The sequence below is a fragment of the Mirounga angustirostris genome, unplaced genomic scaffold (assembly GCF_029215605.1).
Source record: "Mirounga angustirostris isolate CCGP_5_RB_7025 unplaced genomic scaffold, mMirAng1.0.hap1 SCAF_13, whole genome shotgun sequence".
Lineage (NCBI taxonomy): Eukaryota > Metazoa > Chordata > Mammalia > Carnivora > Phocidae > Mirounga > Mirounga angustirostris.
In genome coordinates, this window is record NW_026991721.1 from 310,056 (window position 1) to 337,310 (window position 27,255).

The 27,255-nt window shown below is 56.9% G+C and overlaps 2 protein-coding genes and 1 long non-coding RNA gene across 7 annotated transcripts in view; 2 read left to right on the forward strand and 1 right to left on the reverse strand.

The window, feature by feature from the left end:
• On the forward strand, window positions 1-26,483 carry PTDSS2 (phosphatidylserine synthase 2). Of its 3 annotated transcripts, XM_064575915.1 has the most exons (13): window positions 597-784; window positions 930-1,004; window positions 9,005-9,106; window positions 17,065-17,147; window positions 20,749-20,816; window positions 22,832-22,966; window positions 23,482-23,532; window positions 23,766-23,879; window positions 23,967-24,085; window positions 24,593-24,707; window positions 24,781-24,926; window positions 25,027-25,212; window positions 25,380-26,483. In XM_064575915.1, exons 1-13 carry the CDS (start codon window positions 612-614, stop codon window positions 25,537-25,539), a joined length of 1,527 nt encoding a protein of 508 aa, XP_064431985.1. In that variant the 5' UTR covers window positions 597-611; the 3' UTR covers window positions 25,540-26,483. The 3 variants fall into 3 exon arrangements, with proteins under 3 accessions (XP_045748893.1, XP_064431986.1, XP_064431985.1); XM_045892937.3 differs by lacking the exons at window positions 597-784; window positions 930-1,004 and adding an exon at window positions 1-352; XM_064575916.1 differs by lacking the exons at window positions 597-784; window positions 930-1,004; window positions 17,065-17,147 and adding an exon at window positions 335-352.
• LOC135362269 (uncharacterized) lies at window positions 1,012-5,046 on the forward strand. The gene is made up of 2 exons (XR_010406736.1): window positions 1,012-2,077; window positions 2,185-5,046. It is a non-coding gene; the product is annotated as an uncharacterized LOC135362269 (long non-coding RNA).
• RNH1 (ribonuclease/angiogenin inhibitor 1) overlaps window positions 26,444-27,255 on the reverse strand; it is a 12,766-nt gene continuing 11,954 nt past the window's right edge. For all 3 annotated transcript variants that reach the window (XM_064575917.1, XM_064575919.1, XM_064575918.1), the window contains 2 exons: window positions 26,819-26,989; window positions 26,444-26,652 (listed from right to left, as the gene is read on the reverse strand). In XM_064575917.1, the coding sequence (XP_064431987.1) occupies window positions 26,565-26,652; window positions 26,819-26,989 (259 nt within the window). In that variant the 3' untranslated portion in view covers window positions 26,444-26,564. The remainder of the gene's footprint in view (window positions 26,653-26,818; window positions 26,990-27,255) is intronic.

Genomic DNA, 27,255 nt, shown 5'->3' on the forward strand with positions numbered 1-27,255 from the left:
ACAATGCACAGCCCACCCCTTCCCAACCGCCCCCGCCCCTGCTCTCCCTAGACCCCGCCGAGGCCGTGCCGCGACCCCTTCCCGGCGCTCCCCGCGCCGTGCGCCGCGCGCCTCGCGGTGACCCGCAGTGCGTGGGGTCAGGCGCGGGGCGGAGCGGCTGGGCGGGCGCCATGCGGAGGGGCGAGCGCAGAGGCGCCGGGGGGCCGCGGCCGGGGTCCCCTGTGCCCGCGGGCAAGGCTTCGCTGGAGGAGCCGCCGGACGGCGCGGCCCCGGGCCGAGCGGGCGGGCCGGGCGCGGGCCGTCGCAGCACGGAGTCCGAGGTCTACGACGACGGCACCAACACCTTCTTCTGGTGAGGGGCGGGGGGCCCCCGGGGCCGTGAGGGGCGTGGACGCGTGGTGCTGGGTTGGAGGGGCGCCCGCGAGACCCCGGGCCGGCCCCTGCCCAGCGCGGCCGCGGCCGGCCTCCCGCGGTGGTCCGGCCCCGCCTCTCTGGCCCCTGGCCCTGGCTCGGGAGGGCTAGGCTCTGGAAGTCCTGATTCCCTGTCCAACGCTCACCTGTGCCCGCTGTCCTGTTGCCTTTCTCTAGCGCCTGCTGCTTGTGCTTATGAAATGGTTTTCCGCGCCGCCGAGCATCTAGCAGGGACGTTCCGCGGCGCGAGCACCTTCCCCGGCGCCGGGAGCTGGGCGGGTGTTTGTCAAGTACCGCTCCCGTCTCTTTTCGGGTGCTGCTTGCGGAACCAGCCCCTCGAGCCCTGCGCAACGGAGTCCACGCCGAGTCTCGGGTCAGGCTGCCCCCCAGGCTGCCTGAATGGGTGTCGGGGAGGGCGAGGCCCCCAGGAGCAGCTCCTGCCCCCCCAGGGCCTGTGTGGGAAGACTTCGTGCACCTGCTTTATGCTGAGTTTGGCCCTTCTGTGTTTGAGGCCCCAGGCGTGGCTCCGACGCCAGAAAGCTCTGCGACCTTGGGGTAGCCCTTCGCCTTTCCGAGCCTGTCTTCCCTCCTTGGTAAGAGAGAGAAGCCCCATGTACTAGAAAGCATGCTTCCTGAGGGTTGGGGTTTGGTTTTTCTTCACTGGATGCTCAGTTCCTGCCCAGTTGAACAGTGCAGTGCCAGCATTTGAGACCTGTGGTCGGCCCTGGAGGGACAGGGCGAAGCGGCTGCGAGGGCAATGCCACCTGGAAGCACCTTTTCAGAGAACCCGACGGTGGGATTGTCATGGAAGATCTGATCAGGGAAGGAGGAGAACCTGACAGGGAGTAATTGCCTGTTTCAGGGGAAGGTGCTGCTCCGTGGTAGAAACCGTGGAGGAGGTGCACATGGGGCTGAATGGGTGTCCTGGTTTTTATCAGACTCCGGAGATGTGCAGGGAGGGGGCTCTTCATAGGGGTGCAGCTCTGTATGTGCACGGAATTGGCGTCTTCCCTCTGGGTGCCCGCAGCTGCTGACAGGGATAGCTACCAGCCCTGCCTTGGGGACATAATGCATTCAGGTGGCCGTGGAGCCAGTGGGGGGGAGAGAGTGACAGCATGCCTTGTCAAGGGACTTGTGGCGCCTGAGTGCCTGGAGCACTCTTGGACCCTGCGAGACCTGCCACATGCAGATCAGGCCTCCCCACCAGCATGCCCCTTCAGACTGCAGGAGGGAGGATACCGTCCTGAAATGTGGTTGCTGTGCTTGTTTCCTGTTTCCTATTCATTCACATATTTTGGGCGCCCCACCTGGGTGCCAGGTACTGTTCTGCGGATTTCCGCAGAGAACTGAACAAGAAGCCTGGATTCTGGCATAAGCCTGGAGCTTCAGAAGGCATGAAATGTCCTGGCTGAAGCGATGCTGAGGGTTGCGGCACCAGCAGAAGCCGGGGAGTATACATCTCACCAGTGCAGTGAAAGGCGTGTGCTGATGGCTTTGGAAGCACAGACTAGCACCCACCCCTCTCGGGTCCTGCCCACAGGGGTGCTTGGTCGGTTGGGAGCTGGACACACAGACGGCGGCTGTGGCTGAGCTTACCTATGAGGAGGACTGGTGGGGACCGGGAAGGCTGTCCAGGAGGGAGTGTGACGGGGCCGGCAGGTTTCAGGTACCTGCCTGGTGGGTCTCCTGGTGGCTGGCTCGTGCCTCCCCACCACAGGTGTGAGTGCGCTGTGCCCTGACGCTGGTTGGTGATACGGTCTGTGGTCTCTGCAGGTTCCTGCTGCATCCCAGGTCTCCCCCTCACTTGTGTAGGGGCAGGAGCTTCACATTTCCTCAAGGCAGGTAACCAGATGCCTGCTTAGTGAGAACGGCTTACCTGCAGAGCTTAGCCACTTGCCTCCTTCTGAATCTCTTCTCACTGACTGGCTGTGTTAGGGTTTAAAAAACTTTTATTTTGTGTTTAGAGAATTTTAATAATGAATGTTATTTAAAAACTCCTATAAAGACTAAAAGTATATATTTGTGGAAATTATTTTGTGTTCCAGAATTACTCAAAGGAACTTTTGTACGATTCAAAACCTTATTTTTAGGGTTTTCACAAAAGGTGCCCAATGCTGGTGGTTATACTGGGCCATGTAGGACTCTGAGTGTCTTTGTTATCACTTGTCAGCCACAGGGTATGTAATTAGGGTTCAGGGTTTGCCTGTGCCTTGGAGCTTGAAGCTGGGCTCCCAGAAACCAGACCCAAGGGAGGGGGTGTGAGGCCTACTGGGGTCTGCAGTGGCAAGAACACCACCTCTTCTACCAGTTGTGGTCTCCAGTGTGGGACATCCGGGTGCAGTGTAGAACCATAGACTCAGAGGAATGGCACAAAGATGTGTTAACTCTCGTTTTCTAAAGATGGTTTAGGAGACACTTGGAGATGTGATGCCCTAAAGAGGTGCTACCGAATGTTGCCACCTGGAGATGGAAGTTGGGTGAATTGCCATTGGATTAGCACCCTCCCTAACCAGCTCCTAAGGCAGGAGGGGAGGGATGGTTGTGATGTTCTGGGAGTGCATGCATCTTATGCCACCGAGCCTTGGGTGAGCACTCTTAGTGATCCCCAGGACTCTGCTATGGTAGCCACAAGGGCATGTGGAGGTGATGTAAGTGCCCCAGGTTCTGGAAAATGCCTTTCTCAGTCATGGTGGGGCAGGAGTTTACCAGTTATGCCCACATCTGGGAAGCTTGACTCAGCAGCTGATGCCTTTTTGGTCATGTTGGTCAGCAGGCTGGGGGAGGGGGCCACTGTCATGGCCCAGCACTTCTTGCATGCCTAGGGCAGGCCCTCTGGCCTTCGCCTTTCCTGGCTGAGGCTTCCTTGTGCTCTCAGTGTGCCAGCTACACCTTCTTGTTTTCTCTAATTGGTTTAGTGGGCCTGCCTTTCTGCCTACTTGGCATAATGAGTGTGGTCATCTCTAGAGAGGGACTGACATCTGGGTATTTTCCACTCATAGTGGCAGGGAGCCAGCTGTCCTCACGCCCTTGCCATTGCTGAGTGACTGGACAGTCACAGGATTTACGGCCACTCTTGTCCTGTGCCTGGATCACAGGACCCAAACCACCCCGGAGTTATCTATTAGCCCCTAAACCAAAGGAGGCACTTGTCTTCCCAGGCACCAGGGAGGTTGAGCAACAAGGCGTCTGGAAGGAATAGGGAGGTCTGCCTGTGGAGTGTTGGGTGCTGTCCTGAGTGGCCCTCTCTATTTCCACACATGTGGAAATGGTGCTGTGTGCAGGACAAGGGAGTCATTTTTGGTTTTGGTTTTGGTTTTACCAAACTTACAAGGTAATATTTTTATTTTCTACACCAAACTTGCAAGTTAGTATTTCTGTTCTCATTTTGAAGATGGGGAAATTAAACCTGAAAGATGAAGAAAGTTACTCAAGACCACAGGTGTACTGAGTTGCAAACCTGATAATAAAATCCATACTTTCGTGGGGGGGGGGAGCTTTTCCTATTATGTCCCATTGCCTCTCCAAGGAAACATGTCAAAGTGGGAAACGTAAACTTTACAGTGAAAAATCGAAGGAAAGCACAGGCCATGGATTGAGCAATGGTCTGAAAATTAGAATTAACAGAGTCATGTGTCCTGAATGCTGCCCTGGGACTTGTGTTGCCACAAACTGCCTGTTAATAGTGCTCTGTCAGGGATCGAGCCCTGACCATGCAAACACTACTTCATTTTAATGATAGCGGGTAGTCGGCACCTACAGTTCTGCCCTTAAAGAACTGGGCTGGCGCGCCTGGGTGGCTCAGTCGGTTAAGCCTTCGGCTCGGGTCACGATCCCAGGGTCCTGGGATCAAGCCCCACGTTGGGCTCCTTGTTCAGCGCGGAGCCTGCTTCTCCCTCTCTCTCTGTGTGCAATTCCCCCTGCTTGTGTGTGCATGCTCTCTCTCTCTCTGTCAAATAAATAAAATCTTTAAAATATATATATTAAAAAAAAAAGAACTGGGCTGATAATGTTCTTCACCGAGGTGCTATAATAATGAATATGTTAAAAAGTGCTCAGAGAACTACAGTGAGGTACCTATTAAACATCACTGTTGGTCAATACAGTAAATTTATAAAGTGGTTTAACAAAATTTTTTTTTATCAAGAAGGCAACTTTATTATTTTCCCACCTGTAACCATCAGCCTGTTCTTTATGAGTTTGGTTTTTCTGTTTTGTTTTGAGAGAGAGAGCGCATGTGCAAGCTGGTGGCGGGGGGTGGGGGCAGAGGGAGAGAGAGAATCTTAAGCAGGTTCCATGCCCAGCGTGGAGCCCAGCTCGAGGCTCAATCTCACCACCCCAAGGTTGTGACCTGAGCTGAAATCAAGAGTTGGATGCCCAACCAACTGAGCTACCCAGGCACCTCTGTGAGTTTGGTTTGTGTGTTTAGATTCCACATGTAAGAGATCACGCAGTGTTTGTCTTTCTTACCTCACTTAACACAATGCCCTCAGGTTCCATCCATGTTGCAAATGTCAAGATTTCTTCCTATTTGTGGCTGAGTAATATTCCATTGTATAAATTGCATTTGCTTTATCCGTTCATCTGTGGATGGACACTTGGGCTGCCTCCGTAAACTGGCTACTGTAAATAATGCTGCAGACATCCTTTGAACTTGGTGTTTTTGTTTCCTTCTAATACCCAGTAGTGGAATTACTGGATCTTATGGTAATTTTATTTTAACTTTTTGAGGAACCTCCATACTGTCTTCCAGAGTGGCCGCACCAGCTTGCATTCCCACCAGCAGTGTAGGAGGGTTCCCCTTTCTCCGCATCCCCGCCAACATCTGTCGTTTCCCACCTTGTTCATTTTAGCCATTCTGACTGGTGTGAGGTGGTATCTCATTGTAGTTTTGATTTGTATTTCCCTGATGCCGAGTGCTGCTGAGCATCTTTTCATGTACCTGTTGGCCATCTGGATGTCTTCTTTGGAAAAGTGTCTATTCAGGTCCTCTGCCCATTTTTTTTTTTTTAAGATTTTATTTATTTATTACAGAGAGAGAGCACAAGTAGGCAGAGTGGCAGGCAAAGGGAGAGGGAGAAGCAGGCTCTCCGCTGAGCAGGGAGCCGGACGTGGGGCTCGATCCCGGGACGCCAGGATCATGACCTGAGCCAAAGGCAGCCACTTAACTGACTGAGCCACCCAGGCGCCCCCTCTGCCCATTTTTTAATTGGATTGGTTTTTTGCTGTTGAGTTGTGTGAGTTCTTCACATATTTTGGATATTAGCTCCTTATCAGATAATATGATTTGCAAATATTTTCTCCCTTTCAGTAGGTTGCCTTTCCGTTTTGTTGATGATTTCCTTTGCTATACAGAAGGGGGGAGCTTTTTAAAGATGGATTTCATAATTTAATAATAAAGATTTTACTTTATAGTAGCACTTGATTTTAGCAGTTCTAAAGTCCGTTCTGCCGTGAGACTGGTGCCCGGTCCTCTTCCCCCCGGGTCCTTGACTGTCTGCCTCCTTCCTGCCTCGGATGGGACAGAGGAAGTCCTACTGATTCCTAATTCTGCTTCTGCAGGGCGAGGGGTGACCGCCTGAATGACAGTGTGAACATTGATCCCAAGGGACAGATAGTTGTTTTTATTTTTCAGATAATCCTTGTGTTTTTAGGAGGATGGAAAGATACATGACCAGAGCTGCCCCAGGCTCTTCAGGGAATGTGTTTTAGCCCAAAGAAACTACAGGAAGATTACAGTGTTTGTGGAAAGTAATATGAAAGAAACCAGAGGGTTGAAGTCATTTTTTAAGATCCAGGACAGGTGCGCCTGGGTGGCTCAATGACTTAAGTGTCTAACTCTTGATTTCAGCTCAAGTCTTAATCTCAGGGAAGTTCAGGCCCTCCTCCACGTGGAGCCTACTTTTAAAAAAAGACCCCGGGGGCGCCTGGGTGGCTCAGTCGGTTAAGCGACTGCCTTCGGCTCAGGTCATGATCCTAGAGTCCCAGGATTGAGCCCTGCATCGGGCTCCCTGCTCAGCGGGGAGTCTGCTTCTCCCTCTGACCCTCTTCCCTCTCATGCTCTGTGTCTCTCATTCTCTCTCTCTCAAATATAATAAATAAAATCTTTAAAAAAAAAAAAGACCCGGGACAAAAGGCTTTCACATTTTAATTTTAGCCTCTGTGCTCCAGACATGCGGTCCTGGCAGGATACCTGCAGGGGGCCTCTTGTGCTGTGTGTGTCTTAGATCCTTTGCAGGACCCAGTGGAGGGGTGGCAGGGTGCCCGAGGGACTGTGGGGGATTGGCCCATGCACAGCATCTTGGCGTGCTAGTGTCCCTGAAGCAACGTGGACGGGTCCTGGGCCATATAGCGGCAATGAGGAACTTTGCCTTGTGGTCTCTTCCAGAACATGTGGTCACCTCTCCTCAATTGACTAGCTTCTTTTTTCTTCTGTGAGTCTGATGCCCGTTTGTGGGCTGTTACCTATTCTACTCTCCTTCCTCCCTTAGGCTGGGGCTTCTTCCCATCTGTTTTCTCATAGACACTTGCCCTGCTGAGAACTCTGTGGGCCAGGTGGCTGTGCAGTCCCACAGCTGGGCCCCTGGGACAGTGGTCCCATCTCTTTCCTGGGAGGATGCACCCTGCCTACTGTTGGTGAGCCTGCCGTGGGCACTTGGCCCTGTCTGGTGGCCTCGAGCCCCCGGACCTGTCCCTCCCTTAGAGTCCTCGGCTGGGGAAGCCCTGCAGAGGAGGCTGGTCACAGCTCTCAGCACTTACCTTTGTCGAGGGTCACTTCAGAAACGTGTGCACTTTGGAGAAAACCGTTGTTTCTCGGAACTGCTGGGGATGGGAATTGGGCCCCAGAGGGTTCTTGCTCTGAGCTGGTCTCTGGGTCATGCCTTCTCGGAGGTGCGTGGGACTGGCGTTCTGCTCAGGGGCTCTCCCAGCACACTTCCCTGGATCCTGACCTTGTACCAGAAATGGTCGATACATAACAATTTAGAGATTTTTATTTAGTTTCTTTTGTAAGTTACCTACAGTAAATCTGATTTTGTAGGGTGCACAGTTCCATAGCTTCTGTGCACGCAGGTTTCTCTAACCACCGGCACAGGCAGGGCATGGAACACGACCTCACCCGGCCTCTGGCCTGGTCTCTGTCATCGCAGTTTGGCCTCTGGAGAGTGCCATGTAAACGGGGTCACGTGGCGCATGAGTTCTGTAGACCAGCTCTCACCCACGTGCCTGAGACCCCTCACAGCCTCATGGTGCTGCGTGCGTAACAGCCTCCGTTGTTTAGTTCTTGTTTTAGGTAATTTACGTCCAGTTATTGATGCGTTTAGGTCTGCCATGTTACTCCTTGTCTCTCTTTCTGTTCCCCTGCCCCTCTCCCGCCCCAGGTTGGCTGTGCTCCACTTCAGCGGTTGTGCTGGTTTTGATTACGTCTCCGGTGTTGCCCTGGGGGTACAGTGAGTCCTCCTGGGCTTTTGCAGTCCCAGCCCCCTGGCTCTGCCACATCAGGTCCGTGCGGACCCATTCAGCCTCTCTCCCTCGGCTGTGGGGGCCCCCACCACAGTGTTACCATGGCTGTTTTCAGTAGTTAGGCATGTTTTGAAGAATGGGTGAGGAGAACGGTCTGTTTCACGAGACATTTACCATTTCTGTTGCTCTTTATTTCTTCCTGGTGGCCTGGTTTCTTTCTGTCTGAGGACTTTGGTTAGTGGTCCTCTTAGAGCAGGCCTCCTTCTCTCCTTACTTTCTCCTTATTCCTGCTCTGAGAGTGTTCACATTCATTCCTGAGGGGTGTTTTTGCTGGAAATGGAATCATCCAAGGTTGGAAGCATCCTCATTTAGAGATGAGGACCCTGAGGCCTGGATGGGTTGCATGCTCTCCAGGGACATTCTCTGCTCATCTGGATTTGGGGTCTGGGTCTTCGACTCCCGTCGTAAGCAGCTGTTAGAATGCAGAGGGCCAGGGTCGTATCTGACATGGGGCAGCCTGCGGGCTTGTCTTGGCGTCCGCTGCTTGCCCTGCAGTCTGCATGCCTGACCGGTTGTGGGCCCTGTTTCAGGGGAGGTGCATCCACTGGCTGTCAGAGAGCCCTGCCTCCTCGTCCAGAGTGGAGGCGGTCGGAAGGGGCCGAGCCCATGTCTCTGCCAGGTCTTCTGAGTAAATGGTACTGCTGGGGACACTCGCCTCCTCACCTTGGGTCCTGGTGTCCCTTTCTCTCACCTCTTTGTTTCTTGGGCTGTGCTTTCGAATCTCTCAGATGTGGTCTCTTCGTGAATCCTGAGGCTGTGCATATCCTGCTCCGTGAAAACTGCCGTGTCTGCCTGCTACCCAGCCTCTGAACGATAGCCTCCAGCCGCAGACACTGGCGGGAGACGTACCCTCCGGTCCTTGAGCAGCAGCCTTGAGCCTCCCAGCCCTTGGGGCTCTTCCCACTTGACTGATGGGCTGACACAGCAAACAGAGACCCAGCTAGGAGCCACCCGCGGTGACTCTCAGTGTTTCTGAGCGTGAGGTTGAAGGCTGAGCTCTGTCCGGTGGCAGCACGTCACGGGTGTAGTCATGCTTTGTGTGCTGACACATTCTGTGTTTGTGTTTGGATTTCAGGCGAGCCCACACCCTAACTGTGCTCTTCATCCTCACCTGTGTGCTTGGCTACGTGACTCTGCTGGAGGAGACACCTCGGGACACAGCCTATAACACCAAGAGGTAACCAGGCCCCCAGCCTGGGTGGTGCAGGCACCCGGCATAGTTGGGTGTGGGTCCTTGCTCTGTCGGGCTGGCCCGTGGCTCGGGGGGCCAGTCTCTACTCCAAGGCTGACGGGGCTCCCATCCTCCCCGTGGCATATGCCTGAAGTATCTCTCCCAGGCTGCCCCTTGGAGCTGTGTGGCTTTTTTAGCCTCACATCCACCTGTCCCAGGACCCTTGAGGGTACCATCTCTCATGGGACCTGCAGCTTGTGTGGGATTTGCACGAGTAACAGACCAGAATGTGCTGGACCAGCACCAGGGTTGGAGCCCAGAAAGGTCGCCGGTTCTGATGAGAGGGATGGTTTCCCTACACACCCCACAAGCAATGCTCTGGACACCACCTGAGTGTCTACAGTTCAGCTCAGTCCTGAGACCATCTGCCCAGAGACCACATCAGGTTGCACAGGTTGAGTGCTCAGTCCTGCAAGACTGTCCTCCTTCCCCCACTGCAGGTGCCAGTCACGACTCGGAGTTGTCACCAGGGCCTCTGACCGAGTGCCTGTAAATCCAAGATTCCCATGACTTCTCAGTTCTATTCATTCACCAGAGCGGCTCACAGAACTCAGAGAAACATTTTACTTAACTAGATCCCCAGCTGATTACCAAAGGATCCAAGTCAGGAACAGCCAGATGGGAGAGGTGCCCAGGGTGAGGTCTGGGGAAATGTCCATGGCCGTTCCAGGCACACCACTGTCCCCGGATCTCCACGTGTTCCGCAACCCAGAAGTTCTCAAAACCTTGTCCTTTGGGTTTTATGGAGGCTTCATTACTTAGCCATGACTGACTCATTGGCCTTTGGCGATTGATCTCAACCTTCAGCCCCGCTGCCATCCCCGGAGGTCAGAGGGTGGGATAGAACTGACCCTCTAATCCCTTGGTTGGCTGTCCTGGCAGCCAGCCCCCATCCTTAGGTGAGGGTCCAGAAGTCACCTCATTAACATAACAAAAGACACCTTTATCACTTCAGAAATGCCAAGGGCTTTAGGGGTTCTGTGCCAGAAACAGGGATGGAGAAATATATATTTCTTACTATAAATCACAATTTCACAGAGCCTGTGAGTTTGGGCATCTGGGGGTATACAGATATTTGTGATGGCCAGGGACGATTCTCTCCCATCAGCCAGCACCGTTCTTGAGCTTTGTTGATACTAATGCTTTTTGAACATTTTAAACGGGCATTCTTGTGGATGATGTCATCCTGAGGTCAGGAGAGGGGTAGACTGCCTTTTCAATATTATCTCCAGACACAGACTAACTGCTAGGTCGTGTTCTTTGCCGGAATCCCGTGGGTTCTGAGGCCACTGTCAGAAGTGTGTGAGGGAGATAAGCTGGTTTTAGAACTGATTGCTGTGGGATTTCTGTGCTGGGCGGACTCCTCAGGCCCGTGAAACCCCCTTGCTCCTCTGACCCACTTGCGCTGTGGCATGGGGCACCGGGGCAGGGACAAAGGCAGAGGGCGGTGCTGGATTTGGGTTGGTGGGACCGGGGCTTGTGAAGTGGGGGGGCTAGCGTCTGCCTGGGAGTGTGGCCTGAGCGCCGCTGTGTGCTCCACGGGGTCTAGCCTGTTAGGACGCTGGGACGTCAGGCACTCCCTGCCAGCAATACGCCTGGCCGCCTGCATGTACACGCACTTCAGAGCCCCCATCTGGTCTCCTAGGCTGCAGCCAGGGGGTGGGGGCTCTGCTCCCGTAGGGGGGCATGCCATGCCTTGTCCTCAGCGGGAAGACACCCTGGCCCCTGGTTGCACGCTGTGCAGGATATCCTCCCACCTCTCCCACACCGTCTTCCTCTTTTTCCCAAGCCCTGGGTGTCGGCCTCCAAGTCTAACACGTCCGCACGGGCACTGCCCGTTGCTTGGTGCCCTGCTGGTGCAGGGGGAGCCAGTCGGTGCCGCGTGCGTGGGTAATGGAGTCCAGAAGTCGAAGGGGGAGCTCGGCCCCTCTGGGTGGCCCGAGGCTGCCCTCACTGCAGTGGGTCCCTGCACCAGGGACACTGAGCCTGTGGACTCAGGAGACAGTGAGGCTGAGTTTGCTTAGTGGGTGTTTCCAAGTAGAATGTGGCCTTCTCTGTGAATTTGTCTGTCAGCACTGGTATCTGCTGGGCACACATGGGCAGGGAGCACCAGAAAGCAGGACTTGGTCATGTTCAAGAGGTGTCCCCCTGCGGCTGTGAAGTTAGGCCAGCGATGAGCAGCTCCAGGCAAGAGTTGTCACAGGTTAGAGCACAACGGCAGCAACAGTGGGCCCTCATGGGGCACTGGTTCTTACTCCCCAGACGCCTGCTGGCGAGCCCCTCCAACCCAGAGCCTGAGGTTAAGGGGCCTTGTTGGCTGTTTCTGGGCAGAAGCTGTGGACCCATGTGGGCATGTTCCACCTCTTCACCTTGCACTGGCCCCTGTCCTGAGCTGCCCCTGCACGTGAGGGGCTGGGGCAGTGAGCAGCAAAGACGCCTGGGCCCTCACCCCAGCAGCCCATGCAGGTTCACTGAAGGGGAGGCCTTGAGGCGGTTGGGAATTTGAGGGCTCCTAGACCCGTCTCTGCTCTGAAGTTCTGTGCACTGGGGACACTGGGAATCTTGATAGCTCACAGTCCCTGTCCCTCTTGGCCTGCTTCAGGGACAGAGAAGAACTACCCTCCTGGCCCCATAGTGCTGCACGTGGCGCCTGGAACCTACTCCTGGCTCATCCCTGGGAGCCTCCATTGCCCCAGTGATGCTTCCGTCCTCACACATCTGTGGTTCTGCTGCTGCTTCCAAGGAGATTCTCGTGGGTGTATGGATGCATCCTCGCCCCATAGACCCCGGGCTGGCCCACAGCCCTCCCCCACTTCAGCACACCTGCCTCCCTGAGGCAGGCACTTTCGGGGCAGCCTCCAGCCCAGCCCCTTCGCATCATGTCAGAGCTTTTGATGCCCTCAGGCTTAGATTTCATGTAAAGAAAGTGCTTCTAGAGATTATGTTTATTGTTAAAAAAAAGAAAAAACAATGTCTGCATTATTTAAAACCTAGAAAATTGGGTTGTTTTCCCTAAGTTCTCAATTTCAGCTTGTATATCATTGTTCTTTTTATGGATCTAACAAATTGTTATTTTGGGGGAGTAGGTTTTTTCTTCCGAAGTCAGCTTTATCGGCCAGTAATTTAATACAATGCATATCTAGAGCGTACAGCTCAGTGAGTCTCCCCAGATGGACGTGTCTGTGGAGACACAGTCCCCCCCACCAGCCATCTGTACCCGTAGGTTCCCCTTGTCTGCAGTCCAGTTTCATATACACCGACTCACCCAGCCTGCATGCCGTGTTTGGTTTCTTCCGTGTGGCATGGTGGCCTTGTGACATCCGTGCTTGGTGCCTGTCAGTGGTTGGTCAGGTTCATTGCTGGGGAGTGTTCCGCTGTGTGGATGGGCCACAGTGTATTGATCCATTTATCCACTGGTGACACTTGGGATGTTGACATACATGTATGAGCGTGTATGTACAGATACATAAAGAAGTTATTACATGTAAAACGTGAATGTATTTTGCATATCTGTAGTTCACAGGAAATACAAAGAGCAGAGCTGGAGGGATGACCCCGCCTGGCCTCCCTGACCGGCGGCAGTGACGTGGCCAGCATGGTGTTGGCAGTCAGTGGAACAGACCACACAAATACCATCCCCTCGCTGCAGGCAGAGGAGTGCAGGCAGTTCGGGGGAGGAAATCTTTCCAGCCAACGGAGCTGGAACAGCTAGATGTTTATACCAAAGGAAGCTACATACAGACTTTTCACCATCATTGAAAATGGATTATAGACCTAAGTGTAAAATAAGAAACCATAAAACTTCCTGAAAAAAACAGTAGAAAATCTGGTGACCTTGGGTTTGGTGGTGACTTTTTAGATACGACACCAGAAGTTTGACAGTTTCTTGTAGAATTAAACTTATTCTTACCCTGGGATCTAGTAAAAAATCCTAGGTATTTATCCAAATGAAATGAAAACTCATGTCCACACAAAAGCCAGCAAACAGATGTTAGAGCCCCTTTATTCGTAATTGCCCAAACTTGGAAGCAGCCAGCATGTCCTTGAGTAGATGAGCGGATAAACAAAAACAGGTACATCCAGACCATGAAATATTATTAAGCAGCAAAAAGAAATGAGCTACAGGGGCGCCTGGGGGGCTCAGTCGTTAAGCGTCTGCCTTCGGCTCAGGTCATGGTCCCAGGGTCCTGGGATCCGGCCCCGCATCGGGCTCCCTGCTCAGTGGGAAGCCTGCTTCTCCCTCTCCCTCTGCCCCTCCCGACCCACCCCCCTCCTCCGCTCCTGCTCTCTCTCTCTCTCAAATAAATAAAATCTTAAAAAAAAAAAAGAAAGAAAGAAAAAAGAAATGAGCTACAAAGCCATTGTTAAATAACAAAATTCATCCGAGTAAATTTAAAGATACAGTTGGCTTTATTCAGTGATTCATGGCTGGACGGCCTCCCATCCAGCAATAGAAGGAGCTCCGCCAAGCTGCAGAAAAGGAAAGGTTTGTAAAGACAGGAGAGTGGCGGTAAGGGAAATTAGGAGCAGGGAAGGGAGCGGAAGGGGTCTGTGGGGCGGATTACCTGCCTAGGACTGGCCAGCTAATTCCATGCTGACTGGTTAAAGGTCGAATTCCTGGGGTCGAGAATGTACTTCGGGTGGGTGTTAAGTCCGTGGTTTGCTGACTGGGGCTCAGCCCAAGGGACTTTGTTTTGGGCCTCCTGTCTCCTTTTTAACACTACAAAGACGGATGGTGAAACTCAGATGCATCTTAAAAGAAGCCGTGTGGGAAGGCCGCCATGCACTGTGTGATGTTCCCATGTCACATTCTGGCAAAGGTGCTGCCATGTGGTGGTGAGATCAGTGATGTCTGGGGCGATGGGGGAGTCCGCGCATGGAGCTTGGGATTGGAGGGGTTTTTAAAGTGCTCTGTACGGTACTGTAATGGTGGATACGGGACCCTTTGCATTAGTCAACACAGGGAGCAAACCTAATGTAGGCAAATCAGAGAAAAGGAAATCAGTCAGGACGTTGGGGATCCCAGGAGCAGTGCAAACGGCGCAAGACCCTCACTGCATTACACGTGTGTGACGCCACCTCAGGGACGGGGCTGGAGTCCGCCAGGCTCAAGGCAGAGCACGTGCACACGCGCCCTGGGCTCTCGTGGACGCAGGGGCTTCCCGCGGGGGCCCAGCCTCACAGGTAGGAGGCTGCCGCACACCCACACTGGAATGGAGGGACCAACTCGGTGGCCGGCGGAGGCTGAGAACCTGGGGTGTCACTGTGGAGTGGGGGGTGACAGGGAATCGGGAGAATGGTCCGTGGGATGACGGATGGGAGCTGGAGGCACGAGCTTAATGTCGTTGAAATTCATGTAGATGCACAGTCAGTACACACGGCTCCGTCCGTCCGCTCAGGGGCCCAGAAGCTACAACGCCCCAGTGGCGAGGAGCACGCCGGCCCCCAGAACTCGGTTCCCCAGACCGTCCTCCAGTGAAGGAACGAACCAGGGCTCCTGGAGAAAAGGCTGATTCCAGGGCTGGGGCAGGAGACGCCCAGCTAGGTCTGGGGGGCGTCTAGCGCCAGAAAGGAACAGCTCGGAAAAAAAAAAAAATCCCGCAAGGATGGGTTTATGTCAAAGCTGGGATGAAGTAGACAACTGAAAGTGCTCCCAGGGGCCAAAGCGGGACGATTTGAGCAACAGAACATAAAGTAGTATCACATTGTAACCCAAAGTATAAAATACATACCCCCAAGTCCATGCTGATATAAATGGTCAAGTAAGTGAGGGAGAGGAGACAAGTTGCCCCTGCAGATGAGTTCCAAATAAATGTAAGAGCTCCCCGTCAAGGAGTGGGGGCTCAGCCCCCCAGCCCTTGAGTGCTGGTTGTACAGAGGGACCCTCCCAAGAGCAGAGTAGGGAGGGCACCTAAGAGGTGCACCCCAGCCAGGGGACATCAGAGATCATGTTGGTGTGATATGATCTTACTCCCAAAACCTGCAACCCTAATGGAATCACAGAAAGCAGCAGACGGTATTGACTAGGGGACATCCTACAGGACACCTGACCGGTCCTCTTCAATACTGTCCAGGTCTTCCAAAACAAGGGAAGTCTGAGGCGCTGTCACCACCCAGAGGGCCGAGCAGACATGATGGTAGAATGTCATGGGCGTCCTGGGTGGGATCCTGGGGCAGAAAAGGGGCTTTATTTATTTATTTTTGTAAGTTTGTTTATTTGTCAGAGAGAGAGACAGAGAGCATGAACGGGGGAGCAGCAGAGGGAGAGGGAGAAGCGGGCTCCCCGCTGAGCAGGGAGCCCGACACAGGATTTGATCCCAGGACCCCGGGGTCATGACCTGAGCCGAAGGCAGAGGCTTCACTGACAGAGCCACCCAGGCGCTTCAGAAAAGGGGCTTTAGATAAACAGTGAGGAAATCTGAAAATACAGCAGACTGTAGTTAACGTACCAGCATGGATTCGTGACACATGACCCATACTGGTGTAAGGTGCTAACGGGGGGCCTAGGTGTGGGGAATGTGGGAATTCTGTATGTTCTGCGCCTGACTGACACGTCTTGCTAAGTAACCCTAAATGTTGCCTTAAGACGTGATGCCAAGGTTGGAATCATGAAGCGGACCTGGTGAGGGAGGGGGTCGCCCAGCACCACTGGGCACAGGCGCCCTGAGGTTTTGCCTCCCTCGTTCTGTTCTCGCGGTCACCCCTCTGCTGGTCAAGCCATCTCTGGATCACAGCAGAAGGGGCCTCTCCTGGGGGTAGAGGCTGTCACTCTGGGAGGGTGGCTGAGCGGGGGTCTGTGTGCTCCTTCAGGCAGCCCGTGTGGACTTCCCACCTCCTCCCACCCCCAAACGGACCAGTGTGCGTCTTCGGGCAGGTGGGTACCTCACGGGCCCTCTGTATGGGCTCCTGTGATGGGGACGTGGGTCCTGCCCTGCTGAGCACAGTGGCCAGTGTCCCTCTGTGCCTCCTGCAGTCTGGAGGCCGGCAGCTGCAGGAGCAGGGAGCCAGGACTGACATGGAGACTGGTCCAGAGACTCAAGTGTCCCCTGGGGGCCACACCCACAGCAGCATACCACCCAAGCTGATCAGACTTACCCTGGCCATATGAGGGGCGGGCAGAGTCCCCGGCCCACTCCTGGCCCTGGTGTGGGGACAGGTAGGAGAGCAGAGGGCTGCCAGGGGCTGTCCTGTGAGGCCCAGCTTTGACTACCGAGTGCACTTAGCGGGCAGAGGGGGTAAGGTGTTTTCAGGCTGACACCTTTGGCCTCCTGTGTGGTCTCGTGTCTGTGTGTGTTTGATAGAGCATCCCAGCCGGAAACAGCAAGCGCGTGCGTCTTTGCCGCGTGATTGCTGGCGGGGGAAGAACGGGCGCCCTGCCGCCCTCAGACCCCCTGCTGGGCGGGGCGGTGGTCGGAGTGGCTGTGTGTGTGTCCTTGCTCCTCCCACCGTGCAGGCGCACTTCTCCGTGTCTGTGTGATCACAGGGAGTCGGGGCACTTCATGCTGTTGCAGACCACAGCAGCAGTCTGCTGGGCCCTTGCCTCATGGGAGCAGAAGGCCGTTCATTCCGTCCTCGCATCCTCGCATCTTTCCTAGGAGGCCCTCGTGCAGCCTGGCTGGTCTCGCATGGGGTTTTAGGTGTTCTTTAAGTGGGAAGCACGTGCAGGAGCGGGGTACCACTTTGCAGCCTAAGGCACAGCTCCCAACCGAGGGCCTTCTCCCAAGGGGGTGCTGTCTCCGGGCGGCACATGGGCTGTGGAGGCCGCGGTGTCGGCCCTCCCTGCCGCCCGGGCACCCACCTGTACCCCGAGGCCTCCTCCCGCTTTGCCCCACTGGGGTCCCTCCCACCCCGGCCCTCCCACCTGGGAGACATGCACTGAGGGGCTGTCTGTTCTTTATTTGCAGAGGTATTGTGGCCAGTATTTTGGTTTTCTTATGTTTTGGAGTCACACAAGCTAAAGACGGGCCGTTTTCCAGACCTCATCCAGGTAACTTGTCCTTTCTTTGTCCGCGTGTGCCCACATGACAGTTCTGTCCTGAGCAGTCACTCCACATCCATTCTGCCGGGTGCGAATGTCCTGTCCTCCCTCTTCCCAGCCCCTCCCAGCCGGCCAGGGCACGCTGTCATCAGCTGAGGAGGGTGAGGGTGGGTTCCTCTTGTCTCAGCCCTTCTCCCGTCTCTCTGCTCCTCACCCCGTCCTGCTCCTGTCCTTGTTCTTCTCTTCCCTTTCCACCCACTCTGTCTGAGGGGGCTTCTTCTGCAGAGCGAGGTGCCCCAGGACTGTCCACGGGGTCGGCGTGGGCCTGCCATTGAGGTGCTCGCCGCGTGCCATCTGCGATGAGTCCTCCTGTCTCTGACCCCCAACCCCCAAATTAAAGGAGGAGTTCTAACAACCCTTAAGCCTCGGAGCTGCAGAGCATTGCTCGGGCTGCCCCTGGTCCTGCCCTGAGTCCTGCCCCCCATCCTATCCCCCATCCTGCCCCTTATCCTGTCCCTGATCCTGCCCCCCTGTCCTGGTCCTGCCCTCCTGTCCTGTCCCTGGTCCTCCCTTCTGGTCCTGCCCCCAGCCCCAGTGTGTTTAGGGCTCCAGCCTCGTTGAGGGGCCGCCTCCAAGGGCACAGTGAGTTTTCCTGAGGTCTTACAGCTTAGTAACGTGTTTCTTTTCTGTATTAATAGGGGTGTGTATTCATTGTAGAATATTTGGAAAATACAAAAACTATTTTTAAATAGAAACAGAAGCCAATCACAGAAAATAACCACTGTTAAGTTTTAATGTGTTTTTATGAATACACACACAGACACAGAGCTTAAAAAATGTGATTCTCCCCTGTGTGGTTTTATATCATTGATTTCTCACTTCAGGTTAACATAAACCTCTCCTTCGTGATTTTGTATTTGAGAACTAGACATTTCACGGCTGCTTGTCTGGCCATCATTTGATACACGACAGTTTATTTACCAGTCCTGTATCATCATATGCTCCAGCTTTCATAAAGCAGGCTGTAGTGAATTTCTGCACATGCATCTGTGCGTATGTATCCAATCATTCATTTAACACCAAGCCCTGGGAGTGGAAGCTGCAGGCTGAACAGCGCGCGCATTGTAGGCCTGTGGTAGACATGACCGAACAGCCCTCTGGAGGCGGTCAGTGAGCACCGTGGCTGTGAGCCGGGCCCCTGCCGGTCTTTCCAGCTGTTCTGCCCCCTCAGTGCCCGCTGGGGACGCTGATGCTGGGTGACCCCTGTGCGGCAGTGGGGAGGGGGCCCAGCCCCCCAGCTTTCCATCTGCTCAGTCATGGGCCTCCAGAGGGTCTGAACGCCCAGCCAGCAGAGAAGTGAGAGAACAGTTTAAAAGCCACCAAAAATCACAGCAAAAATCCAGGTGCGGTGAGTGCCTATTGGATTGGGAAGAGTCAGCAGTTCCAGGCGTGGCAAGTCCCTTGGGGGCGCTGGGCCCTGCCCCGGGGTCGGATGGCCGGTGGGTGGCTGCTTGGCCTCTGGACTCCTGGGAGACCCTGTGCTCTGTCCAGTTGGGGGTGCCGGACACCCTCGTCTGAAAGACTCCCCTGTGGTTTCTGTGAGCTTCATGAGCATTAACCCAGCCCTCCGCCCCCAGAAGGCAGGCTCGTAGCTGTGTTCTGAGTTCTCCTCCACCTTCCTTCCTTCCTTTCGGTTTGGTTGCTTGGTGTAAACTCTCTGTCCCTGCCAGTCTGTAGTTGGACGAATGTGGGGATCCTGTTCTGGAGCACTTCTTCCCTAGCAGTCGGCAGAAGGCCTCGACTTCTCAGATCAGCACGCACTGGACATGAGTCCTGTCAGTCCTGTGCAGCATGCTGTGGGGAACAGTGGGAAGGGTCTTCTGGCCCCAGGAAGGAGGTGTCGCGGGGCTGCAGGACCCACTGTCTGGGAGGGGACTGGAATTGGCTGCAGTTCCCAAAAAAACTGGCCGGTTGAAAAGGCACCCTTCTCGTAAGAATTTTTATTCTCATCCGTGGCTCCCTCCAAACGCTGGAATAAGCAGAATATTGCCGGGGCTGCTGAGGCGGCTGGACTCAGTGCTTTTAGGGAGAAAGTAAGCATGCCAGTGGGGCGGCTACTGAGAGAAACCAGCCTCAGGAGTCTCCCGGCGGCTCAAGGGAGACCCTGCGTGGGAATGTAGGAGGAGCACCTGCTGTGTATTTGGGGGTGGGTGGGCAGGTGGGAGTGACGGGAGGTGGGAGATGGCTGGGTCCCTGACCAGGAGCCGTGGTCGGGGAGGAGACAGATGGCGTGTCAGAAGGTCCACAGGGAAGGTGCCGTCGCACGGTTGTGGGCTGAGCGCTCCGGGGGAAGGCGCCTGGAGTTGCTTTAAGCCAGGCCCTTTTAGCTCCCGCTGCAGCCCTTGACCAGGGGACCTTTGCAGGCATTTCCCAAAGTCAGGGGCAGTGACGCTGGTGTGTCACGTCCACTCTCTGTCCCGTGCCCCAGAAGTACTTGAGCAAACCGTCCTGAGAACTGACCTTCACGCTTCCCACCTACACCAGCCTGGGCTTTCGGGAGTCCTGGTGGCTGTTTCCCCCACAGGCAGATGACGTGCAAGCCCCCGGGGGTGCTGGGTGGGCCCTGGAGCCCCGCGTGAGTGCCCCCGCCCCCACAGCCCGAGATGTCCGAGGCCGAGCGGGGTCTCTTCCATGTTTGCAAGCACCACCTTTTTTATGCAAGGGGAATGGGTTTTTAAAAGCAGGCTGGTGGTTTTTCTGTGAAGAGTCGTAAGCAAAGGGAAAGTAGATATTTTAGGTCTTTATTAGACAGGATTATCAAGATTTTCGGAAGGTGAAAGTTATCATTTGTGTCCCAGAATTGTTGCACGCACTCCCTCTCCTGTTACCTCCTCCCCGGGTGAGCAACTGAGCTTTCCGTGCCAAGCTGCGGAAACCAGGTGGTGGAGAGAGGGCGTCCTGGCTAATCAAAGGGATCTTGAGGGAAAAGTTTTTTTTTCCTCAGCTCTGTTGAGATTTGATTGACCCCTAACGTGTGGGTTTGGGGTGTACGAGGTGATTGGACACACGTGGGTATTGTCCACTGGCGGCCACAGCAAGGTCAACGCCTTGGTCGCCTCACAGACTTAGTCTTTCTGCGGGGAGAACGTGTGAGACCTGCCCGTCAGCAGCTTGGAAGTACTCGCCCCCAGCATGAGTGGTCCTGCTGAAATGGAGAGGTTTCCTGAAACAGGGTGCCACAACCAGGTTCGGTTTATCCCAGGGATCCAGAGGTGGCCTAACGTCCAAAAACGTGTGTGTGTAATCCCTCACATGAGCGCTAGAGAGGAAGGATGACGTTTCCTCCCCATTCACGGGAAAAACAGTGTCCTGGACTTAGTAGGCTTTCTTAACCTGATCAAAGGTATCCGAAGGTTCCTGCAGAATCGCTTAACCACGACGGTCAGAAGCGTGCTAGTCAGCGGACAGGGGCGTGCCTGCGGGACCAGGCGGGAAAACCAGGCAGGAAGGAGGCACACCGCACAGGGCCGAGCTCACTTGTGAGTGCGACCGTGCGTGCTGCGCTCTCCCGCGGGGGTCCACCTGACGCCGGTGCTCTGTGTCTTTGTAGCTTACTGGAGGTTCTGGCTGTGCGTGAGTGTGGTCTACGAGCTGTTCCTCATCTTCATACTCTTCCAGGTAAGGGGCTTTTCTCGGCTGCAGGGTCTGGGAATGCAGGTAATGGTGTGGCCCCGGGTAAGTGAAAGGGTTTGAGAAGACTGCCGTCGGCCCCTCTGGAGCTTTGGCAGGAAGCAAGGCTGGACCCCAGCAGAAGTGGGCAGGGGCTGTGAGGGGGGACCCTCCGGAAAGTTCCAGGTGTGGAAGGGCTGTACCCGCCACAGCTCAGCAGGGTTTCCGCCCTGAGCGTGGAGCACTTTGAGGGCCCTGCCCAGACGGCCTCGGTTGGGGAGCAAGGACAAGGCCCAGTGGAACCGCCTGGCTCAGGTGCACATGCCTGCTGGGCAGTCTGTCCTCTGAGGAGCTGCCGGTGTTCCGGGCCTGAGGGGGGCCCAGCTCACCTGCTTCCACACAGCACTCAGTACTGAAGGTGGCCCCGGCTGTTCAGTCCCTCCGCGCACACAGGGTGGTCAGGAGGGAGGTTGGAAACTGCTCACCTTAGTAAACCTTGGGTCAGGACTTCTGTTAACGTTCCTTGTTTTGCTTAATTTGGTGTATGTTTTTGTTGTTGTTGTTGTTGTTGTTGTTGTTTTTCGGTGTACGTTTTGATGGTGAGCTTCAGTTTACAGAGTACTTTATTCACAACCTCAAAGCTATCAGTGGTGGTGCTCATAGCTGATGCTCGTGCTGTAGTCAAATTTACTCCTTTAGGGTACGGTGCGAACGGTACACCTGTGTGTGTTTGTAACCCCACGTGGAGGACCCTGCGGTAGCTTGAGTCACCCATCCCTGTCTCCCCCAGAGCCACTGACCTGCTCTCCCTCCACCACCTGGGCCCCTGAAGGGCGTCCGGGCCCTGGGCCTCTTTCCCGCTGAGTGGGGTGGCCAGCCACATCGGCACTGTCCTTGAGCGGGGCTGTTGGCGACAGGCTTTCGTGTGCACCTGAGCAGGATTGTGGGCCTGCCGTGTCCCACGCATGTCACTTGTCAGGAGCGGCCAGACCGCTCCCACCCCACCTGCACTCGTCAGGATCTTTACCGTGGCCGCTCTTGGTGGTGTGTCCTGGCGTCTCCTGCTTCTGTTTGCGTTTCTGGAATGCCCTCTCTGCTGAAGTGCTCACGCTTTGGGGCGCCCCCACGGGGTGCTCGGCCTTCAGAGGCTCCTCACCGTGTGCACAGGTTTCACCTGTCGTGGGGCCTGAGTGCCTATGAGTCCGGCTCCTGCTGACCTGCTCTCCTGACGCAGGGACACAGCAGTGTCCAGCCTCAGATCCAGTGGTTACCGAAACCACATGGGGTGATTTCAGTTGTTAGTGATGTTACTGTCTGAGGGTCACTTCCAAAGACCCCAGGCGGGGGACAGGGTTGCGTTGCAGGACAAGGCAGCATGGGTGGCCTTGGTCATGTGACACGCAGGTCTGCGTGTCTTCTGCCCATCGGCCACAGATGTCTGTCTCCCCCATTACCCTCTTCCCTGCTTCGTCCCTTGGCTGGTACTTGGGGCAGGAGTGAGGGGACAGGGTCCTGACTGCAGGCGTCCTGGGGCCCCTCCCTGTGGACTGGAGGCCCCAGCTGCTGGCTGGAGAGGGCCCGAGGGAGGGGGAAGCCTGGGCCTGCTGCAGGGCAGCCTCTGTCCATGCAACCCTGGAAGTCCCCTCAGCGCTAAGGCCAGAAGGAGCGATTTGCTAGGGTACGTGTCCGTGTCTGGGAAGGCTGTCCTGATGTCGTGCTCCTTCCGTGAGGGGACGTGGAGAGGTGAGGCGGCAAGACCACTGAGCTGAGCCTTCGGCCTGTGGCCCACCTGTGTCCCCACATGGGGGGCGTGGGGCATCACCTTGCACTTGGGACCCCCCCAGTCTGCTCAGCCCTGTGTTGGGGGGACGGCAGCAGAGACAGGGTGTTTGCCCCCACTCGGTGGGGGTGCCTTTCACAGCCCCCAGGCCGTACACGTGGCTCGAGGTTTCGGGAGTTTAGCCGCGTTCTCCCATCACCACCAGCAGCGTCTGGCCCCACTAACCAGGGTGCTGGCCTTGCAGACTGTCCAGGACGGCCGCCAGTTTCTGAAGTACGTGGACCCCAGGCTGGGAGTCCCACTGCCCGAGAGGGACTACGGGGGAAACTGTCTCATCTATGATGCGCACAATGAGAGCGACCCCTTCCACAACGTCTGGGTATGGGCGGGCCCGAGGGGCCCAGTGCTCAGGGTGGGGCCCAGAGTCCAGTGCTTAACAAGCTCCCAGGTGCTGACCTGTCCCAGATGTTTCTGGAACCCCAGTTATTCTGCAGATCGGACGGGGTGGGGGTGGCGTGGGCCCTGGCAGGCGCTGGCCTCCCTTCTGCTTGACCAGGGGCTCCCTTCAGCTCAGCCCACTTGGAGCAGGGGAGGGGGACCCAGGGGCCATGCAGCCCACATGTGGGGGCCCTGTCCCAGCTCACCGGGGTGCGGGTCCCTGCCTTCCAGCCTGGAGACTTGGTCTCGGCCCAACCCGTGTGCTTCACTGAGGGGCCCACTGCTCTCCTCGGTCGTCAGGGTGCTGTCTGCTTGTGCACAAGACCCTAGCTTTGTCCCCCGGTCCAGCCGGCGCTGCTCAGAAAGGCTGAGACCATCCCAGCAGTCCTGGTTTGGGTGGGAGCCGGGCCCGGGGTGCATGCGGGCTGCACACGAGGCTGGTATCCTACCCCCCAGGACAAGCTGGACGGCTTTGTGCCTGCGCACTTCCTTGGCTGGTACCTGAAGGTAAGACGACCTCGTCAGAAGGACACCCTGGGTCTGTCCTGTGTTCCAAGTCCATTGCCTAGCCACGTGCTGACGTTGAGAGTACTGGAGTGTTGTGGGCGAGGGCCTGGGGGCCGTGGCCCCGACCTGTGCTAGTCCTTGGTGTCATGGTCTCCAGCCAGCGCCTCACCCTGCTCGGGAGGGCGCTGGGGGTGTCTCCCCTGGAGGGTCTGATGCTCTGCCACGGCCCTCAGACCCTGATGATCCGTGACTGGTGGATGTGCACGATTGTGAGCGTCATGTTCGAGTTCCTCGAGTACAGCCTGGAGCACCAACTGCCCAACTTCAGCGAGTGCTGGTGGGATCACGTAGGTGCCTTGGGGGGTCACCGGGTGCAGAGGCCCTCAGGTGGGGCAGGACAGGGCGCTCACCTCCTCCCTGGTTCCTGCCCCCAGTGGATCATGGACGTGCTTGTCTGCAACGGGCTGGGCATATACTGCGGCATGAAGACCCTCGAGTGGCTGTCTCTGAAGACATACAAGTGGCAGGGCCTCTGGAACATTCCAACCTACAAGTGCGTCTCTCTCGAGCTGCCGCCCTGCTCCACGGGGGCCAGGGCGTCCCCGTGGGGCCTGGAGGTGCCGCTCGTGCGCCTTTCTGGGGGGTGCAGGCAATGGGCCAGGATTTTGCCCGCTTCCTGTGTGCGCGGGGGCGTGCGCACACGCGCGCACACACACCCCCGCCAGGGCCCTCGTGGTGGCCAGGAAGTGGGCCTGAGCACCACCCTGTCCAAGCAGCTCCTCTTCATCCTCTCCCGGCCCTTCTCGGAGGTCTCCGGGGCACCCCTCTGGGGCTGTCCTCCTCACATCGTACGGGCACTCGGTCACGTTTACTTCGAGATCTGAAGCAGTCCCGGAAAGGGCACTGGGGAGTGGGGTCTCGCTGCCCATGCATTGTGGGTGCCTGGGGCGGAGGGGGTGGCGGCAGCACAGGGAGGGAGCGGCCCCTGGGCCCAGAGCACCTGGCATGGCTGCCTGGTGGGGCAGGGGCACCCCAGGGTGACCGGCACGTGTGCTCCCAGGGGCAAGATGAAGAGGATCGCCTTCCAGTTCACGCCCTACAGCTGGGTCCGCTTCGAGTGGAAGCCCGCCTCCAGCCTGCGCCGCTGGCTGGCCGTGTGTGGCATCATCCTGGTGGTAAGGCTGGCCAGTCTCGTGTGCGTGCCTGCTGGGCGGCCCGGCTCGCCACCCACCCTCCCATGTCCCCCAGTTTCTGTTGGCAGAATTGAACACGTTCTACCTGAAGTTCGTGCTGTGGCTGCCCCCAGAGCACTACCTGGTCCTCCTGCGGCTGGTGTTCTTTGTGAATGTGGGCGGAGTGGCCATGCGGGAGATCTACGACTTCATGGATGACCCGTGAGGGCCCAGGGTGGGTGGGGCAGGCCTGGGCACACTTGGCATTGCCACCCCTGGGGCACAGCCGCGGCGCCCTCAGCCGAGTGCCCTCCCCCCACAGGAAGCTCCACAAGAAGCTGGGCCAGCAGGCCTGGCTGGTGGCAGCCATCACGGCCACGGAGCTGCTCATCGTCGTGAAGTACGACCCACATACGCTCACGCTGTCCCTGCCTTTCTACATCTCCCAGTGCTGGACGCTTGGCTCTGTGCTCGTGCTCACCTGGACCATCTGGCGCTTCTTCCTGCGGTGAGTGGTGTGGGCCTCAGCAGGCCATCGGCCGTCTCCTGGGCTGGGTCAACGGGTGTCTGGGTCTTGCGGTCCCTCCCTGTGACTGTGAGCGCATCCCTGCGAGGGGCAGCTTTGCGGGACCTCCGTGGGCCGCCTGGTGGTGACATGGCTTCTGCCGTCCCCAGGGACATCACCCTGAGGTACAAGGAGACTCGGCGGCAGAAGCAGCAGAGCAGGGGCGACCAGGACAGAGCCGTGGGCAACACGGACGGACACTTGCCTGAGCCAGAAGACCCCCCAGGGCCTGTGGAGGCAGAGAGGGAGGGGGCGCCGGCCCCAAACTGACGCACCCCATGATTGCCTGGAGCCAAGGCTCGCTGGAGCCTTCCAACAGGCCCCGGCCCTTGTGGTTTTATCACACTTTCTCCCGTGCGCACGGTGGGGCCCTGCGGGGTGGGGGCCGAAGGTGGCCCTCGTCCGGGTCATGCGTGGTGTGTGCACGTGTGAACACAGTATATATGGGTGTGGACACGTGTGCTCCACGTCCCTGAGGCCTCTCTGGGGCTGACAGGTGTGGCTGGGCTTGCCCTGGGCAGCCGGTCTCCTCCCCTTTCTGCACCTTCAGCCCAAGGGCCCCTGGGCTGCACCAGGCCCTCGGCACCAGACGGCCCTGCCCCGCACAGGCGTCACGGTGCCTTTCTCTGCTCCCTGGGCCCCTGGCCACTTTGAGGCCATGGGTGTCCGTGCCCTGGCAGCACATGTGAAGGACACCCCGTGACGGCTAAGAAGGGGCAGGTCTGAGCAGGCAGCCCTGAGCCATTTCCCACAAACGTAAGAGTGGGAAGGGGGCCAGAGGTCACCGGACTGGTCCCTCGAGGACCCTGTGCCTGAGGTGGGGAGGAAGGGTTGAGGGTCGTCTTCATGAGCAACCAGAACAAGTAAAGCAGCGATGAAGGTCTGCAGCAGTGTGTCCTCCTCACTGGCTCCCAGCCTCTGCTCCATCCTGCGCCCAACGCAGGGGCTGCCCAGAGGGGCGGGGGGAGGGGGTGGGTCAGGGCCAGTGCTGGCATCTGTCCCCCCGGGTGGCTGGCAGTGTGCAGACGGACAGCCCCGGGTGCTGCATCTGGCAGGGGGTGAGGGAGGCGGCTGTCCTGGACGTGGGTGCATGCACATAGCTGGAGAGCCCTCCTGAAAACACACCTGGGATGCCGGGCCTGGTGGGGACCCCACGAAAGGACAAGCACTCCTCTTGCCAAAACAAGTGCTTTAATAAAGTATCTAAAACTTTATTGCAGAAGTGAGTTATTAGAGCATTTCTCTTCGTTCAAAGCTAGGACACCCGCGGGAGAGCCCCGGGGAGGGGCCGGGTTTCAGGAGATGATCCTCAGGCTGGGCTTACGCCCCTCCAGAGCCTGCAGGCTGTTCTCCGTCTCTTCACTCCAGTATATGTCGTAGAGACTGTGCAGGCGGCCGGGGAGGGGGCGGGATGCGAGGTCAGGGCCGCCACCGCCCCCGCACGCAGCACTCTCACCAGCTGGTCCCCCCCCCCGCCCCGCCCGCACGCACGCACCATTCACACCAGCTGCTTACCCGCCCCCCCCCCCCCCCCGCCCGCAGCACTCACACCAGCTGCTCCAGCGTGCAGCCCGGCTGCTCCACGCTCGCCATCAGCTGCAGGATGCCCTGGTCGTCCATGCAGTTGTTGCTGAGGTCCAGCTCCCGCAGGCTGCGATTGGCCAGCAGGAGTGAGGCCAGGCTGGCGCAGCCACCGTTGGCCACATCGCAGTCCCCCAGGCTGGGCGGAGAGCAGGGCACAGGTCAGGACAAAAGGGTCCGCACCAGGCCCATGCCACAGAATGCGGGGTGACAGGGATGTCCGCGCAACACGAGGTCCACAGTGTGCAGAGCCCCAGGGTCATGGCTGTTCCCAGACCTCAAGCTCGGGAGCTCATGGGGTTCCCACTGTGGCCCCAGCAGACGTCAACACCAAACACAACAGGTGCGCACAGCTCCCCTCCACAGGCACAGTAGTTGGACTGGGCTAAGGCTGGCACACCTGGA